The sequence below is a fragment of the Chlamydotis macqueenii genome, chromosome 4, assembly GCF_036417535.1.
Source record: "Chlamydotis macqueenii isolate bChlMac1 chromosome 4, bChlMac1.mat, whole genome shotgun sequence".
Classification (NCBI taxonomy): domain Eukaryota; kingdom Metazoa; phylum Chordata; class Aves; order Otidiformes; family Otididae; genus Chlamydotis; species Chlamydotis macqueenii.
This window is the reverse complement of record NC_141559.1, coordinates 48,392,364-48,410,871: the sequence shown is the minus strand read 5'-3', so window position 1 is coordinate 48,410,871 and position 18,508 is coordinate 48,392,364. Positions and strand designations below refer to the sequence as shown.

General features: G+C 38.0%; 1 protein-coding gene across 3 annotated transcripts in view; it reads right to left on the bottom strand.

The window, feature by feature from the left end:
- WWC2 (WW and C2 domain containing 2) overlaps positions 1-18,508 on the bottom strand; it is a 102,228-nt gene that overhangs the window by 23,138 nt on the left and 60,582 nt on the right. For all 3 annotated transcript variants that reach the window (XM_086747282.1, XM_086747283.1, XM_086747284.1), the window contains 6 exons: positions 18,057-18,203; positions 16,983-17,056; positions 12,435-12,677; positions 8,071-8,160; positions 5,642-6,255; positions 2,459-2,582 (listed from right to left, as the gene is read on the bottom strand). In XM_086747282.1, the coding sequence (XP_086603408.1) occupies positions 2,459-2,582; positions 5,642-6,255; positions 8,071-8,160; positions 12,435-12,677; positions 16,983-17,056; positions 18,057-18,203 (1,292 nt within the window). The remainder of the gene's footprint in view (positions 1-2,458; positions 2,583-5,641; positions 6,256-8,070; positions 8,161-12,434; positions 12,678-16,982; positions 17,057-18,056; positions 18,204-18,508) is intronic.

Genomic DNA, 18,508 nt, shown 5'->3' with positions numbered 1-18,508 from the left:
GTATGCATACACAGAACATAGATACGTTCTCCTAAACAGGCTGACTTAATTACAGCTTGCACTCCAAATGAGAATTTCAGAGCCTACACAATAGCAATGCCTGTTTTAGGGACAGTCGCTGCTTGAACAGTTTGACAACTCCAGTAATGAGCTGGAAAGGCCTTAAGTTGATTACTGAAGCAGACCAGACTAACAGGCAAGAGAAAAACTCATTACATTTTCCTATACATACTTAGTATTTCTTTACCCCTTGAATACAAAATTGGAAATTAAAGTTTCTAATAAACATTAGACCACACAAAATGGATATGAAATACTGCTTTGGAGAATACTTGAGAAACAGGAGGTCTGTGAAATAAAGAGGTTTCTGTGCAAGCAAGAAGCATCTTTCCTCTGAGCCTGTTTTCAGAAGCATTCAAAGGACCAAAGGGACTCAAGTCTTGCAGCTGAAGAGCAACTCTAGCGTTGAATGCAATTACAGAGAATCCATGTGGCAAAATAATTTCCAGTCATTTTCTGGGAGGTTTGTGTGAGGATGTGGTATTAATGTGTTTCATTGATTTTTAAAACTAGACTGCTGGGATCAATAAAGAAGATCAAGATAGGAAATGTCAAGAGAGGAAATGTGGAGAATGACACAGACATCCCTCGCCTTACCAAGACATGACAGCATTATTTTAAGACACTGCATTTAGAGGTTTCTTTTCTACTATTCATTTCCTGACTGAGAGTTAATTTGATGGGGTGTATTTATTGCCTCCCCTGCCTTAAATTACTCAATACAAAGGACTGGTCTATACAGTAGAAATCACTGTACTGTAACTTCAGGAGCACATTGACAAATTATAAGTTATTCCATACACAGTGTTCATAAAGATATTTCTACTAAACATAAGCAACTCATACAGAGACACTCATTACCTCTCCACTATTTCCTACTCAGTAAGAATTAAGAGTATCCACACTTGGAGCTATCACGGAATAACTACTGTCTGTAAATCTCAGCTTGCACAAATGGCAACAGCTTCCTTTCGTACACAGGCTTAGGGGATGCAACTGTCGGCTTTTGTCTTTTCATGAGTGAAGACAGGAAGACAGGAATCTGTTCTGTTTTCCAGCTATGCCACCACTCGCAGCCACTGGAGAGAGCAGCTAAAGACTTGCTTCACAGAACAATGACGGCTTTTGGTCCAATGCCTGTTCATTTCTATCCACTGGGCTTGTAACTACAGCAGAGGATAAGTTTTGATCACAGTGGCTCAGAATTGGAGGAAAAAAAAAAAAAAAAAGGAAAGACAACAATTGTTACGGAACAAAAATACCCAGTCAGAGCCACTCAGTCAAGTGAAGGCTGCGTTTTTAATAGACAGGAGCTTACTTCAGCCTGAGAAGTTGCGTTAGGTCTAACTGAAGACATGATGCAAACCAATACTAGGATTCAGAGTTCAGGGTGAAATATAGGAATAATGGGATTGAATGGCCACTGTAACACCTCAGGAGAAATCCCTTTTGTATATCAGCTTTTTAATTTGGTCTCATCTATTTTATTACCTTTTAATCTGTGAAAGACTTGACAAGCAGAAGTAATTTTATTAGAGGCCAATAAAACCCATTTATGATACTATAATGCACCTTTAACTGTCCTAATATAAAACCATCTAGTCTGGCAACAGAAGACATGCATCCACGTCTTTCTAAGCATCCTGCTAAAACATCTCTCAAAGGGACAAAAAAATTCTTAAATGTGAAGAACTTGTCAATACTGAGGTGGAAAATAAAGATTTTAGTTTCTCTCTCAGTTTGCAATAGTCGTTTGTTATGCCATCTAAAGTTCATTTTCTCCCTGCCAGAAAATAGACAATATTATATAAATCAGCATGAAGAATCCTGTAGGAGTTATGTCTTCTCAAAAAAGCAGCAATAACAAATACACCTCTTGTATTCTGTTCACCACAGTGAAGCATGAATATTAAACCTTAACCTGGATTATTTGTATACCAACATTACAACTGAGGATTTTCTTATCTTTCCTATATCCTTTTTTCTTAAAAAGAAAATACTCAAGCAAAATACTATGCAATCTTAAGATTGCATCTAAGCAAAACAAGAAGCAACAAGAGTCACTCTGAGTAGAGTCTGTATTGACACATGGCAGAACTTGTATAGTACAGGTTTTCCTCGGAAAACTTCTAGCAAGAAAAAAACCCAAACAACCAGGATTAGAAGGTGGCATATTAATGCTACTCAATCAAGTTATACAAGCACTCTAGTGCAAATTTATTAGTTTAAAAAAAAACAATCAAATTTCATTGTTTGGCAAATGTGCCTTCCTTTCAATACGAAAGGACAAAATATTTATAAAAAAGGCAAGACTGATAAACTGCTTATGCTTGTATTATATAACTGCTCATGAAGTTAAATTTCTGGTGGAAAGACTTGCATTATTTCCCAAACGTACTGTTTCACAGAAGCTTCATATACACCACTATCTCCAGCTACAGACTCATCGGACACAGCCGCAGACACACAAGCTGTTTTCTCCTCAAGCAGGTGACTAGCTGTTCTTCGTGGCAAGTCAACATCTACAAAAAGAAAGAAGGAGGAAAATTAGTCCAAGAGATTAACAGTCAGAGAGAAACGCAAAGCTTAGAAAGTTGTCATGTTGAAAGCGGTGACCCTTATCACCGAGTAGTTTTGTTCCACATCATTAAACATTCTGAGACTGTACTGCTGTTACCACATACTCTGGCTAGGGATATAACCAAACTGATGAACTTGAAAATGTACAACTATTATTCCTTCCCAGAGATACCAGCACTTGTCATCACCCTTATCTGTTGAGCTAGTTATTATCCTTCATTATCTTCATTATTAACCCTCATTATACTCATCTTTAAACCTGTATTTGCCATGTTTGCATTCTGCACTGTAGTAACACTTTGGCTACATGTGAAGTGCTTGCCTACTTTTTATTTAATATTCAGGAGTCAGACACCCTCTCCCCAGTGATATAACTGCTAGGAATGAAAAATCCCCTCTGGTTTACTATCATCAAAGACTTTTTATGCTACAGTCTCTTTACTATCAACTACTACTTAGCTTTAATCTTCAGCTCACATTTATATGCTAGTGTCACGCAGCGAAGAAGCCGCACTCACAGAAAGCCACGTTCTGCAGCGCAGTAAGACGAGGGTCTATGCAGTACTTTCATCTGCCAAGGGGTGAGGATATTGGTATGCATTATCATCCCCACCCGAATCATGACTTCACATCTTGTTAAGATGTTTAAAATTTAAGGCTTCAGATTAGATGACTGATTGCTGCATTTGTGCTTTTATTTATGGCAGTAGGAATGCTTTTTCCTTGATGATGAAGTGCTCTTTCCCTTCCCCCCCACCACGTGAGGGGTGAAGGTGATGACATGATTTATTGATTACCCTTAGGAATTACCACAGCAGCCTGAATTGACTTTGACAATGACAGAGACTGACTGTGGAAGAACTACATGATATTCCAACTTGGTTTCTGACAGCAGGGACATGTGCAGAGGAGCAAATATCTGTACAGAAAAGTCAGAGACAGACAGAGAAGCAGGTAGGCACTGCATCTGAAGAGCCAATGCAGATTACGACATGAAAGTACTAGCTGTACTGTCTTCAGGTGTGTTTGTCTACCTCCAAGTAAATATTCTGCAGTATTCATATTTGTAGTCTTGGAAAACTTAAGTGTGTGGGCAGACGTTTTCTATGCAGGTTTTATGCCTCTGGCTGAGTTTGTTGAAAATCTTCCCATTCAGCATCGCAGCAGTTCCAAGAATGAAACTGGAGTAGAAACACTGAACCAACCCCAAGTCGATGTCTCACTGCTAATGTACTGAAGCCTCACCATGAAGCCTATTTTACTGTGGAAACTAGAGGTATTGAAACATAATTAATTAATATCTGGCTTTTCAAAACCCGAGTGCTTGTTTTGGCAGCCTTAATACAGATGTAAAGATAATTTATCATATATACGAGGATACTACGTGAGGAAGTATCAGTATGAAGAATCACAGGATGAATTTATATTTTAAAACCATAACTACTTATAGACTTAAAAGGCATCCTGACACTATCCAGAAAAACGGGTCCTCAAAAAAGCTCAAAAATGCCAGACAACCACAGCCTTTGAAAATAATGATCTAAAGAAATAAATTTAAAAAAAAAAAATTCTGATTCCTCATAGACCTATGCATTCCCAAATTCCAAACCATCTTAAATTCAGTTCTCAGACTAGATGAGTTGCAGCCAGATTGTAAAGACAGAGCAAAACTTGTTGTTAATTTGGACAGGATATGCTGCTGAAATATGGGCATTAAATTAAATTTCCCCCCCCCCATCTTTTATAATAAGGCTCTAAAGCAAAACAACTACAACATTCCACTGTACTGAAAAGACAAAGGACAAAATGACTCCTTTCCCCCTAAATCCCCTTCCATCTTTATCCAATTTGCATTTTACAGGTTCAGACCTTCAGTTCTTCCTTGGAAAGACAGAGCCACTGTGTAACATACAGGAATGAACGGTTTGCAAGATACTTAAATACTATGACACAGAATGACACTAGAAAAAGTCCGTAAATGTGCAGAGAAAGCACAACATACTGTCAAGCCTAACACAAGGCAGCAAAGTCAATGTTCTAAGACTGAGGGCAAGCCATCAATGCTTGACAGATGGAATTTTTAAAGGTCTGACTCTGCCAAAGACTTTGACAATATAAGATGACTAAGTATGTTGCATGGCTTTTCCTGCAGACTAGAAATGGAATTCATTATACCTAATTCAGTCATCTCAAAGTTAAAGTTAACTAGTTACTAAGGATACCTCAGTAACTCGCAGGGCCATTCATCTCACCCTCCTTAGAGGGAAGTATGCTTTAGGAGGAGATGACTTACCCTTTTGGAAGTTACCCATAGACTGCATAGAAGCCTAGACTAGCTTAGGAGCTCTGTTCTAACATGGATGGATAAAAAGCTAAAAGCTATGAAATCCGTGTTAAAAATGGGGAGAGTCTCACTGCAGCTTACATGGCATGTGGTCACTTGTCTTTCTCAACTCACGTTAAAAAAATGAACTGCAGATCTTCCCGTTATAGCACGTTCAACTAGATAGACATACACACACAATTCTAACTCTTCAGTCCAGAAATCTCTTTTATTGAGGGTATCAGTTTGTAACTTATTCTTCAGTGAGCAACAAAGGATCTGATTTCAAGTTGCCAAAAACCAGCAGAGGGTATTTTTGCTCTGTCCCCATACATCTTGACAATACCTAGGAACACCATGCATCCTCCATGTCTTCAAGATCCAGCTTCAGGTTTTTCTGTTATTTTTTTTCACAACAGAGTCTGCAATACACGACCTTTCCTTCTGAGACAGCTATTGAAAAAATATAAATGGAACCAGCGTGATCGTAGCTCTCTGCAGCCAAAACTAGAAGTTACGTAACGTCCCTCAGAATTACTGACTGCCCACCATGGCAAATGTATGGTGATCCAGATACTCTTCAGTTATATGAGGTACCTCCCCATTCAAGAGCCAGCTGTTAGTTCAAAATTTTCATGTTACACATACATTTGACATTAGATTTTTTTTTTTAATTACCTGAATTTCCTTCATGCAGAGAAGGCAGAGGCTGCCTAATGCCTTCACTAAGATCTTTATCATCCGTAGGAATCTGAGATCCTGCTCTGGCTTCAGAGTCCAATAATATTTGGTTCTCACAGAGACTAATGCCTGCAAAATCACCCGAAAGGTCACAGTCTTCAAAGTCCGTAGTGAGGTGATGCAGAGGGGAATTTTGAGCCGACGCTGAAAACGCAGCTTCTAAAACCAAAGGAGAGCCTGGGGGGGACAAGGAGGACAGCGAGGATCTGGAAGACAGTGATGTCACAGATTTGGGGGGTTCAGTCAGTTTTGGATGGTCTGCAGCTGAAGCAGAGTCACTGTAACCCAGTCTCCCATGGGAACTGACCACTTCGTTTTCATGAATGGTAGTGATAGGCCCTGAAGGAATGTAACCACTTTTTTCTTGCAAAATGAAGTCAAGTTTATACTGATAGTCCAAATCTGTTATTTGATCGCCTTGGTTATAGTAGAGATCTGTAGAGCTGAGCGAGTTTAGCGACCCTCTGCTTGATGTGTTCAGAGATCCTCGGCTGGATGCCAGAGATCCCAAACTGCTCCCTGAAGACACAGATAATGTACTGGCTGAGAGGCTGCAAAGAAAGCACAAACACGTATACTGATGTTACTAAACTACACCAGCACAAAACGGTACTAGGAGAGATAAGATTGACTGGAGTTGCACTATAACAACTGAATGCTGCTTGGGGCATTACTTTTTTTAAGCATTCACACTGGGCTTAGATCAGTGTGGCCAAACTGCACGCTATCAGGGCGATTTATGCAGCTCACGGCCTGTTGCCAAAGCACCTTTTCTTCTAGAGAAGGCTGCAGATTTGATAAACTGGTCCAGCAGTAACAGCAGTCTTCTCAGCTCCTGCATTCTCTCAAAGAGCTGCTCTGCTCTGATGTGGGCGCTCCTGGGGTCAATGTGACAGGAAAGAGATTCCCAGGAAGGAGGTTATGGCGGATGGGGAATGCTGCCACCTCTAGAGCAATCTATGTGGCCTGCCCTCTGCTCAAGCACCTGGCAGTGCTAGAAGGAGAAGTGCTTTACATCTATAAGACAACAAACACTCTACATGCACAGTAAACCAAACAACGTAAGCATGGCAAAGGCCATAATGTGCAATCTTCTCCTGTTAATAACAGGAGATAAGGAGCCCTGCCAGGCCAGAGAAACTGAGTGTCACTGCCTTGGCTCAGGAGGACTCTGCTGGGAAAAAACATTCAGAAAAATAATTCAAGGTAGCCTCTTCTAAACACTTAAAATATGTTTACTGAACAATCAACGTTAAAAATTTTGCCACCGGACTAAAAAACTGCTTTTAACAGGACAAAGAGACTCTTCAAAGTCCAAACAAACATGAGCACAAAATACTTTAAAAAATTATTTAAAAGACTCTTTTTCCCTAACTAATCACCAGTCATAATGCAATTTAAGAGATCAGTCTGAGATGTCTGAAATAGCTAAGCCAGCCAAGATCACAGGAATAGGATGGTACGGCTTATTGTGAGAGGACCTTTACAGGATGCTTAAAAACACTTTTCCTCTTAAAGCCCCACAGTTATTTCTAAGAGAATAGGTAAACAGCGTCTGACTGGTGTATGCCACTAGGATATGCAAGAAAATTCAGGATTTTCTAAATAAATGCAATGGACACATGGTTTGGTAGCCCAGGGTAACAGTCCAGAGAGAGATACACTCTCCCCTAGGACCAGTTACGTGTATCATTAAATATTAGAATTCCCATCAGAACAATGAGTTTGAGTTCACAGTTGCTGTAACTGACTACTTTTTTTGTAATCACTTTGAATTTCATAAACCCGGAGCCAGATTTTTAATCAATGGCTGTCAGGAAAAAAAAAATATCCTGCTAGGGAAACATTTATATCTACAGAAAAGGTAAGTTAGTGTTGAAGAATAAAACCAGAAACAACTATTCACTTAAGTATTTACATGCATACATGTACTCATTAACCCTCTCCAGATACTACATAGAATAAAGGCTACATTTTTAACAACTCATTTCACTTTAGGCAGAACTCTGAGAAACCATTTGGTCTTCTCAATGATAGGATTTTGAAGATATAACCAATTAGAGAATTCCTGATTGACTGATTTATTTACACTGAAGCAAAATAATGTCTGCTAGCTTAATTATGGAAGCTGTGCGACAAACCCATTCAAGTCAGTCTTGAATGCTTACTGAAATTATAAAAGTACACCAGGTTTGCATGGTGGCAAAATGCTTGAAGCTATTATACTTACATTTTCTTACTTAAATATTAAACAAATTTCGTTCAGCTTCCAGCTAAGAGAGAAATCTAAGAATGAAGCTGAGACAAACATCCAGGTCCATGATTGTTGCTGCAAACTGATTTTACGTTACGCAGCACAGTCTCACCTCCTAAGCTGTGAATGCAAATACGTAGTTAACCTCGTAGTTTCTTCAAGCTTCTGTACCAACTCTTTTCTTCTCTCCTCCAATTTCAATCTGGAAAGAGAGGTGCATATAAGTATAGGAAAGCATTAAAAAATAACTTGCAGGCTAAAATACTTCATAGATAAGACAGAAACAAAGTGAAGACCCCTCATATTTTCATCTGGTTGCCAACTACTAAAATCCAAGAGACTGTTAGCTCCCAGTCCTATCATAAAACCCTAACCAGTTCAGAATGACTTTACCTGCAGAATACTAAGCACTGTAAAAAACCTGCTAAGTGTACAAGCAAGCCAAGCGTTGGCACATTCACACTGTACCAAGGGGAATGTGCACCCAATAAAAGAGTAACAGATGAGCAGTGAGAAAATAGCTGCAACTTCAGGAAAATAAGATCTGTACTAACACAGTTTTAAAAAGTCATGCTGTAGACTGGTTCCTCACTTAATATAGTTTCAGAAAAAAAACCCAAAGAACACTAATACCAGTATTAGTTCTGATAATGCAAGAACTTGGAGTAGCACTGCAGGAAGTTTAAAATTAAAGCATTCCCTCTGAGTTCAGAGTCTTCATATAGAGACAAAGCACAATAAATCAAAGCAGCATTCAAGCACAAAGTTCCTCTGAGATGACGGACCGTATTTAGAAGTCCTTGGTAAAGATTTCTAGATCCCCAACAGCTTTGTCATCACCTCAGAGCCCCACAGAATTGTAATGCTCATTATCAAGGTTCACCTTTATGAAAAAGCAGGATTTATTGTCTCCTGCACCATTATCCAGTGTAGCTCTAAAACCACAAATGGTGGAACCCTCCCATTCCTTTTGGCTGGCTGCTAGCAGAAAGGATTCACTAACATCTACAGTGATTTTTTGCTTTTTTAATTCCCTTTTATCACTCAATTTACAACACCAAATAAATGGCTTTCCCTCAGCCGATTCAGCTAAAACCCTCCTGTAGTTGTGCATTACTATATTCTCCTCTAGCCCTTGCTCAGTCAACTGATACATGTCACAAGTTCTCAAGCAACTAATCTGAGACAAGAAACTACCTCCTCTCTTAAAAAAAAAAAAAAGTTGATGTCCATTCTCAGAAACCATTCCTTTGGCCTTTCTGGTATCTCAAGGATGTATAAATTAAAATTCAAATACAGAGAACAGTTCAAAGAACAAAAATAAACCATTGCTTTCTTATGCAAACTGAATGAAATACTCGAGAGTTCCCAGAATTCACTCTCTTTGAGTGTCAGATACCAGTAAAAAGACATTAAGTCCTCAATTCAGCAAAGCATGAAAAGCACTTGCTTACGCCTGTGCTTATTCAGTGAGCAAATCTGGGTTATACAAAGGTGAACAAGTTACCCCGAGGTCAGCCAGGGTGTGAACTTCCACTCCACTGCCTACTGCTGCCTGCGCTCTTACGCTGCAATAATGTGTTCATCTGCCAATATCTGGTTAGGCTGTTAAAAGCATACACGGTATTTCATTCTTTGCTCAGGGAGATATACACATGGGTTTCCAAACCAAGAATTATGCACATCTATGGTATCAGACACTCTTTCCTACCATTTTACTATTTATCAATGCCTTCTGTCTTCTTTTAAAAGCCTAATCTATCCTGCTTTTCTCAAGCAAAAGTGCTTTTCACTAACTCTTCTGTGGCTTTTCAATACTGAACTATCATTTTATCTTCAAGGAAGAGGCACAAAAATCGCTGTATGTGTTCAACTACTAATGGCAAAAGGCAAGAAAGAAATTAAAAGCTTAGGAACTTCTCTGACTGGAGTCCTCAGAACAGACACCTATAGTTGTTGCACTGAATCTGTACTATTAAAAAGGTTGGTTTGGTTTTTTTCTCCAAAGCACAAGCTTGTTTTCCATTATTATCTTAAATTGTAACATTGCTGAGAGGGGCATAGAATCTTTTAAAAAAAAACCAAAACATTAAAAAGTTAAAGTGCACATACCTCACCTTTCAATGCAAACTTATGTGGACATGTTTCCTTATGACATGCACAAGAGCAGGGGCCAGTTTTGCAGGCAACAGCATAATCAAGTAGTTAAATCATGCATCTGCTTAAGTGTCTGTGATTTCTTAGAATATTTTGCCAAGGACTAAAGCAGTAATGGAATCTCCCTGACATGAACGCAGAGGCAAGAAAGTAGCAAATAGTTCTCAACAGTTCCACAATCCAGTTATTTCTATATAGTTGCCGGAAGGCTTCTTAGAGCAGTCAGAGTATGCCCTGTCTCTGCTTTTTTGAAGTTGATATGTTATGATTTATACCCTCCTCCTGTAAATTGATTCTGAGTACATCTACTACTGGCAATTTCAGCATCCTACTCCAAAATAACCCAGGGCTATGCTGCAACGTTTTTGTTTTAAGTCAGAGCAAGACTTCTCTTTCTTCCCCCTTTAGAAAAAACTAAAAAAAAATCCCCAACAAACCAAAACAAAAACCATGAAACTTCATGAAAGAGAACAGTAACACAACAACAGTGCAGCCCTTTGAAGATCGTGTGGCTCCTCCACTGATAACAGAGAGAAGAATCTTCCTCATCTCCAAGAAACAAAACGCTGATGATTGATCTGATACAATTAAATGTACCCTTTTCTCAAATTAACATTTCAGGAAACATTTCACCATCTGAATCCTTCTATAAAACGAAGATTTTCTTTATGTTTATAGTAAAAACACCAGAAATTATCCTCAAAATAGCCTGGTGTGAAAGAATTGATGGGCTCTGAAGTCACCAAGAGAGACAGTTTTAATAACAAACAGTTACAGGCAGAAATGCACTGGAGTTCACTGGAATAGCAAAAAAGCAAACCAGAAGGCACTATAAATGCTGCCTCAACCTGCAGCATATGACATGAAATCTTACAGTAACCTCAGAAAAAAATTCTACACATTCAGGAATAAAAATCAAAAGAAGAAAAATTTGAAGAAAATAGAGGGAAAAAATTTAAGCTCTAACAACCAGTTTTGTCACTATACATGGAAAAAAAATCTGCCATTTCATTTCTTCTTGACAGAAGAGAACAGGGAGACAATTTTACTTGCTCTTGGTGCTCCAAGTTTGGCATCTGACGTGTATGGGAAAACAGTCAGGTGCAGAATTTTCTTTGGTACTAAATAAGCAAATCCAAAACTCAGGACTAAGAAATGAGCTACCTATTTACAGCATGAGTCAAGATTTACAACAGCATATTAGCAAAATCTTACATTCAAATCATTTATTTGTGAATGTTATTTTATTATTGACCCCTTATTCTCCCTTTATTAATAGAAGTCCGAAAGCAATGGATCCATGGTACTTTAGCTACAACTACCACAGAGAGGTAACTTCTCTAAAAATATAGTTCCAGTAGGACATAAGTCTTCTTCAAAAACACATTTGAATTATCAATATAATGCAGTTTAAACTATTATAAAGTGCACAGATGTTTAGAAATCATGCTTAATACACACATATGTACTTTATAAACAAAAAATTTTCTCACTACTCAGCTACAATTTAGGACTCAGCTTCTAATGTCACTAACAGGAATTCTGCCATTCAGTGAAACTGCAGCAACAGCAGGTGTTTCCTAGCAGAGGGGAGTAGGAAAGGCTTTCAATTCTGATTATATTACTTCAATAAGGCTTACTACACTGATATACCCAATGACATTTTGTGTTTATTGCATTTTATGTGTGCTAGAGGGGCCCATAAATTTATTTCCACTTACAGTTGATGAAAAGTCCATTTGTGAGAGTCAGCTTTGATTTTCTCAAAGTCTGAATTTGGCTAAAACAACTTATTGTGAGAGTTGCTTCAGTTACCAGTTAGGTAGCAGTAAGTTAGGAAAGTTTTGCAGCAATTATACTTCTCCTCTGAACTTCCCCCCACCTTTTGGATGCATTTTTGTATGTAATAAAACTCACAATGAAAGGCTTCAGATGTTGCAACAATCAAGATAATCTTTGTAACCTGAGTTCAAATAGTTTACAGCTATTATCAGAAACGAGTGAATGATGTATTGCCCTCCTGCTGGTATGTTGACATTCCTCAGTTATTTAACATCTGTCAGGCATTTTCATGCTGGTAACAAACGCAGAGCAACTGATATTGCAGAGGACATACAGGGTGTTCACATTCTCTCACAGTACAGAAGGCTTCTTTGTGTTTCTGCCCAGTGGGCTAATAACAAATTTAATTAAGACCTACACAGAACAGTTACTGAAGGAAAACAGCCCATCAAGGCATAGCGTTCAGGGTCTGTAATGAGTACAAAGGTTAGATTGCAGAAAGCAGCATTTAATACTAGCAAAAGACAACCCCCTTACCTTTCAGTAAGTGCTTGACTGGGTGTGCTTTTTACAGACAGCAGCTCTTCTTCAAGCCTCTTCCTTTCTGCATCTAGCTGCTCTAGCTCATCTTGAGTACGCTTGCGTGGTGTAATAAACTGGAGTTCCTTTAAAAGCTCTTCTTTTTCATTAATTAACATCAGTTTTTCTTTTTCCACATCCAGTGCCCCAGGCCAGGCTTCATTATCTAGCTTAGAGAGTTCAATCTTCAAGTTAGCCATGCTAAAATAAAACACAGCAGATTTGTCTGAGCCCAGCATAGCACTCTCTTTTCTCCCAGGAAAGAGAGAAGTGATATAATATTTTGAAAGGTATCAGGATGTAAGAACATTTTCTACTCCAAGTCAAATTTTTGATTAGTTTTGCTTCACAAGAATGCAGACTATGCCAGAAAAGCAAGCCACCTATCCAGGCCAACTGCAATATGCATACGCATTAAAAATTAGTTGCTCCTGTTCCAATACTGAGTTGAAGTAGAAGTCACAACGTTAATAAAAACCTTATTGAAAGCAATTTATCTGGTAACATAGTAGTGGCACTATGCTTTACTCATTGAGGAGTATGATGGATTTGTCCCAAGCTGTTGTAGGCTGACTGCTCCTCAGAAACAGCAACAACCATGGTGAAAGAGTGTGCACCATAGCAAGGTGCTCACTTCAGCAGCATGCATCTATGCAAATCTTAAAAGGCAAAAGTATTGCTCTTCCATGCCATTAAAATAAAAGGTAACGGGACAGTGGCTACCTAAAGAGAAAGAAGATTATTAACTCAAAAGTTTGAGTTTGTGCAACTGCTGTTCCCATTGCAGATGTCAAATCACAGAGTTAAGACACTCAAGACCTGGTTATCCATTCATATTGCGCAGATACACGCATATAATGGAAGCAGAAACTTCCCTACACTATCATTGTATATAGGACTATAGGACTATTATTGTATATAGGACTATAGCTCAGTCCTGATTAAGACAGGTTACTTCCAGTGTTCAGCCTCCATAATCCTTCTACCTATGGACTCAGCAGCATCGTTTAAGCAGTGCAGATCTTGCAATAAAGACTCACTGTCCAGTGGGCAAGCTTAGAAATTCCCATTATAGGTGCCACATATCTAATAAGATGATAACTTTCAGTCACTTCCAGCCTTAGCCTCACCTGAACCAGGCACATAGCTAAAGACATGGAAGCTCTGAACTATGTTCCTAGCCTTCTGCACCTCTTTCTTGTAGGCTGGGAAAAAGGCAGAGAAAAAAGAAGTCAAACAGAAAAATGTTCCCATAGAATCAAGGGCAATCTGTTGCTTTTATTTATTTGTAATTGCCATAGTTAAATACACCTAAGTCAGCTCAACAACTGATACAAGACTGTGCAACTTCAATGTTACCAGGCACTACCTAAGGTAATGACCCATGCCTTACTTCCTAAATGCACACAGACAATTTGGTATGTATAATCTTTCTGTAGTTCTGACAGATTTCTGGGAAAATGTTTTTCTTCTTTCCAGTTTGTTTTCTGTGATTACCAAAATTAATAATATCATGCTTATTTAGCATCTCCAGTATTAATTTTACAGTACATTAAGGCACTTATTCATGGTGAAAGCTAAGAATAGTTAATGTTTTAATCTAATCTAACTATCCCGTTGCTTACACTAGAAGCTTAAGGGGAACCACTTCCCTTTCCTTTTCCGTAAGTAATATTTCCTTTTCATCTGCACCTCAATGAAAAAACAACAGCTTCAAAAATGGAAACAACCCACACTCCCACCAAAACCCAGCAAGAACAAGTTCAACTCAGGGTATTTTCACAGAAAAACAATGTAAAATAAACAGAAATACTATCAGTAGCACCACCATAACCAAATGGTGGGATGAAATGCAAAGAAACATTTCAACATATTTTGCAGCTGTTACGTATATCATTTATATTCAACAGTCCTTTAGATGAGCAGTACTCAGAGAGAAAACAACCGAATTATTTCAGATAGACAATGAAATGTTAAGACTTTCATCTCCAGGTCACTGGTTGTAGCTAGCCTTGTTCTGAAAGAAGCTGCTACTGACAGCTGTTTGATGCCTTATGGGATGGGATGGTGGTTTCCAAACAGTTCTTTTGCTCTCTCTGCTACAGACAACTATCTGCTATTGTAATTGACATTCTTTTCAGCTGCCTCATCAGACAGGCAAAGGACTGGATGCATATGAAAACTAAACTGGTCTCACTCTTTTGAGGAACTCTTTGCTCAACAGATCAACAAGGAATATTACTCAGATCTTCACACCAGGACAGGACTGTCAGCATGCTATATCAGATCTTTTTGAGTAACAATTGCAACTGAATTTTGCATAGTTAGCATCAACATTCCACCTCTTCAAGACATTCTGTTGGCCAAGCAACATAAAATATGCAACGTACAAAATTATCTGATAATTCTGAGGTAGAGAAGTTCACTTACAAGATCCTCTCTCAGTTATGTTAACACGAAACAATTAAGAATTTGCACGCTTAAACTTTCAGAAAAGATGATCAATACTTATTAAGTTATACTGATGATTACAATGGCTATAATAATCAGGAGGCATGCGATTAGGTACTGAAATTTATGTGCAAACTGGTACATATCTTCATTATTCCAAGAGAATGTAACTTTTATTAAGTTCACCCCGTATTCACTGATAAAACCAGTATGTGCAAACACTTTAAAGATTTTAATGATGTCTTAAAAGCATATGATTGTCTTATTTAAAGTTGAAAAGTATATTCATTTCTGGGAAGTTCAGACAAAACTGAATAAAGACACCATTTAAAAGGAGATAATTTAACCTTGAAACACACTAATGTTATACAGAACAAACACTTAGTTATACACAGGTAAGTACATGAGCTAGTGAAATTTTGACCCACATTCTTGGCTCGCAAATTTGTGAGAAAGTATGATTTGTGCTGCAGTACTCCGTACTCTGAACACTGTACCGTTTTTCCTTTTTTAAGGTAGACGTGGTAAACTGACTTACTGCCAGGAATTTTTTTTGTCACTACAAGGGAGAGATAAAATACAACGCTGGGTATCAAGACAGTCCAAATAGAGGATGACCTGGTTTTGGACCAATTACGTCTTAGAAACAAAGCCATCTATCTGCATCTAAAACACAATCTGACAATTAATATTATGTACATGATGATTCTGAGCCAAAATCATATGTGTCCAATAGTGAACAGACACAATAGCCTTAGCACTTGCTGACAAATGCATTGATTATATAATAAAGTCTTATAATCCATAATGAGGATATAAAGGATTACTGTTATTGGCAAGGACAGTAGCTACTACTCTGTATGAGGAGGGTATATATTTCAAAGTAGGAAAAAAAAATGTTGGTTGTGCAGCCTCCTGCCTTTAAAACATAAAAACTAACTAACTACACCTTTACTTAGTACTTATAAGCTGCAAATTTCTTTTCCTTGTTTTCTAACTGACCATGCCACAGTATTCCAACTGAAATAATACTTAAATGTTAGATTAAATGGCATTTCAGGCACATTCATCTGGGGAAAGTGCTATTTTTCAATTGTAGTGCCTTGTTTACTTCTTTATAGTAAAAAAGGAACTTTGACTGTGGGATAACTTCTTAGACTTATATTCCCCTTAAATTACATAGCACCTCCATAACAAAAACTATAACGTTTCTGAATAGTTGACAGCTAATTTTTGTGACAAGTATTAGGAAATAATACAACACAAATAATACATTATTAATAGAGAAAGATATCCCACATACTTTTTTTATTTTTAGTAGTAAATCTTCCCCTAGTATTATGCAGCACTTCTGGTGCACCAGAAGAGATGTCATTCTAACCCCAAATGTTCTGCTTTCTGACGCACATTCTTCAGTGCTGTGGCAATTCATCAAAATGGCACTGCTTTCACAAGCAACCACTGCAGAACTTTATTTGAAAGGCATTCCACATTCATCAGTGGAGAAGTTCCTGATTTCTTTTCTCCTCAGGTTAAACTCATTAAAAAAACCAACTCCATAGTGATAATATGTATTTAAATTATCCAAAGTCCCAGGGGAAAAAGAAATAATTAAGCCTACTAAATCTGCACTGGAAGTCTGAAGCAGCTGTAAAACTGAAGAGCCTTCAGTGGCATAGTAAACCAAAATTATGATCCCAAAGAAGAAGATAGTGGACATAAATAACCTGGCGATGCCTTTCAGTGGAAAGCCAGGTCACTCTATTCCCTTAATCGTGGAACTGCTGTTAATTTGTCACTGTCTGCATTTTCTTTAACACATTCAACTTTGCAATAAACGTAAAGCCTATTGTTCCAAAAGCACCGACTGCTCCTGAAAGTCTGCTTGAAAGCCCGCTTGCGCTCCGGAGGAACAGAAACGCTGTGCGGCCACGGCCGCGGTTCCCGCAGGGCGCTGCCCGCTAGGTGTCACTGCCGGCACGGTGTGAGCGCGGCAGAGACCCGACGCCTTCCCAAATGAGGGCTGTGACTTCACAAAGCAACTAACCCTATTACCTTCTTTTCGCCTCTTCATATTGAAGACTTAGTCTGACCTTCTCTGCTAAATTCGATCTACTTCTTGCTCCAGCCTGTTGAGGAAAAAAAAAAAAAAAAAACAACGAAAATTTAGACTTACTACTGGGTAAAGCTGTTAAATGAATCAACAAAACCTACGCACAGGCTAGAAAAATTGCAACTTAAAAAAATCAAACCACATCCACCTGCAGTCACTCACTTGCTGTTAAATACCTAGTGAAGGAATCTACTCAGATTTACAAAACAGTGCTGTTTTCTTCTGATCCAGTTCATCTATTTTTAACTACAGTACTACCAATTGTCCATACTCCATCAGAGCAAAGCAACAGCATTTTCAAAGAAGTCTTGCAGTGATTGCATCCAAAATTTTGATCTCCTACTTTGAACTCTGCTGAACTCAGAATTTAGAACTAAGTCAGTGCATTTCAAAGTAAGACTTCAATAAATTTGCTACAAAACATACACAAGCTTAGCTCTTTGTTTGGAAAGCCTTGTACAGTCTCTTCCTTATAAACTTACCTCACAGAACATCAAAGGAGGTACCAAAATTAAGCACAGCTTTTTGTGTATGTAAATATACAACTAGTGAAACAGAGGGTTTTAATGAATCACTGAACAAGTAGTTCCACTAATTTTTTTTTCAGCTGTGTGAAATGAAATCGCACATTTAAATTCTGAGATCTTGTTTCTGAAAATTAAAAACGTCTTCATACTGAATTAAGTCTGTAAGGTGAATCATAGCCTAAAGACAGATCCAAAAAATACTATCCACTTATGCTGATCTTCACTGTACTGGAACTATTTGATTAAACCAAATTGTCATACACGCTTCATGTCAAATGTATAAAATTCATCTGAATCTTGAATTAAAATCTAAGAGGAAAAAAAAAATCAGATAACTGATTCCAAGTAATTCTCTCAAACGTGTGTGTGTATATATACACACATACACAGCTATCAGCAACAGTAAACAACCATTTGATTCTGATTCCATTAACCACAGCATTCTGATTCAATTTATCTTTACATTTGACAAAATAGAAAAAAGCTCACCTCACCAGAAATGTCAGTCTGAGACCCTGTATCCAGAGTTTGTCTAGAAAAACACAGCTGGGAGTTTACAGAGCTGGAACTCAAGTCTGGTTCAGATGTCCCAATGGTCTGGTCAAGACTGAATTTCTCTCTCAGCTTTGCAAGACTCTGTCCAGGAAACAGAGGAGGAAGTTCCTTTGTACTTCACCATGTTTATACCAGTTTATCTCCAAAAGATGTTTACATAAGAGATTTCAATATAAAAATGCTGAGTTTACTTCATATTAAGCAAACTGTCTTTTTAACTAAGCAGTTGGTAACCAACATCTGTGACAATAAAAAAACTACTCATGTGGTTTTGTCTGTCTCTTGTTTTTAGTTGTTTTTTTTTTTTAACTTGTCAACCAATTAAATACTTGGCTGACAAAAAAAAAATCATCTGCTTTCAGAAAATGAAATAAGGTAATGTAGAT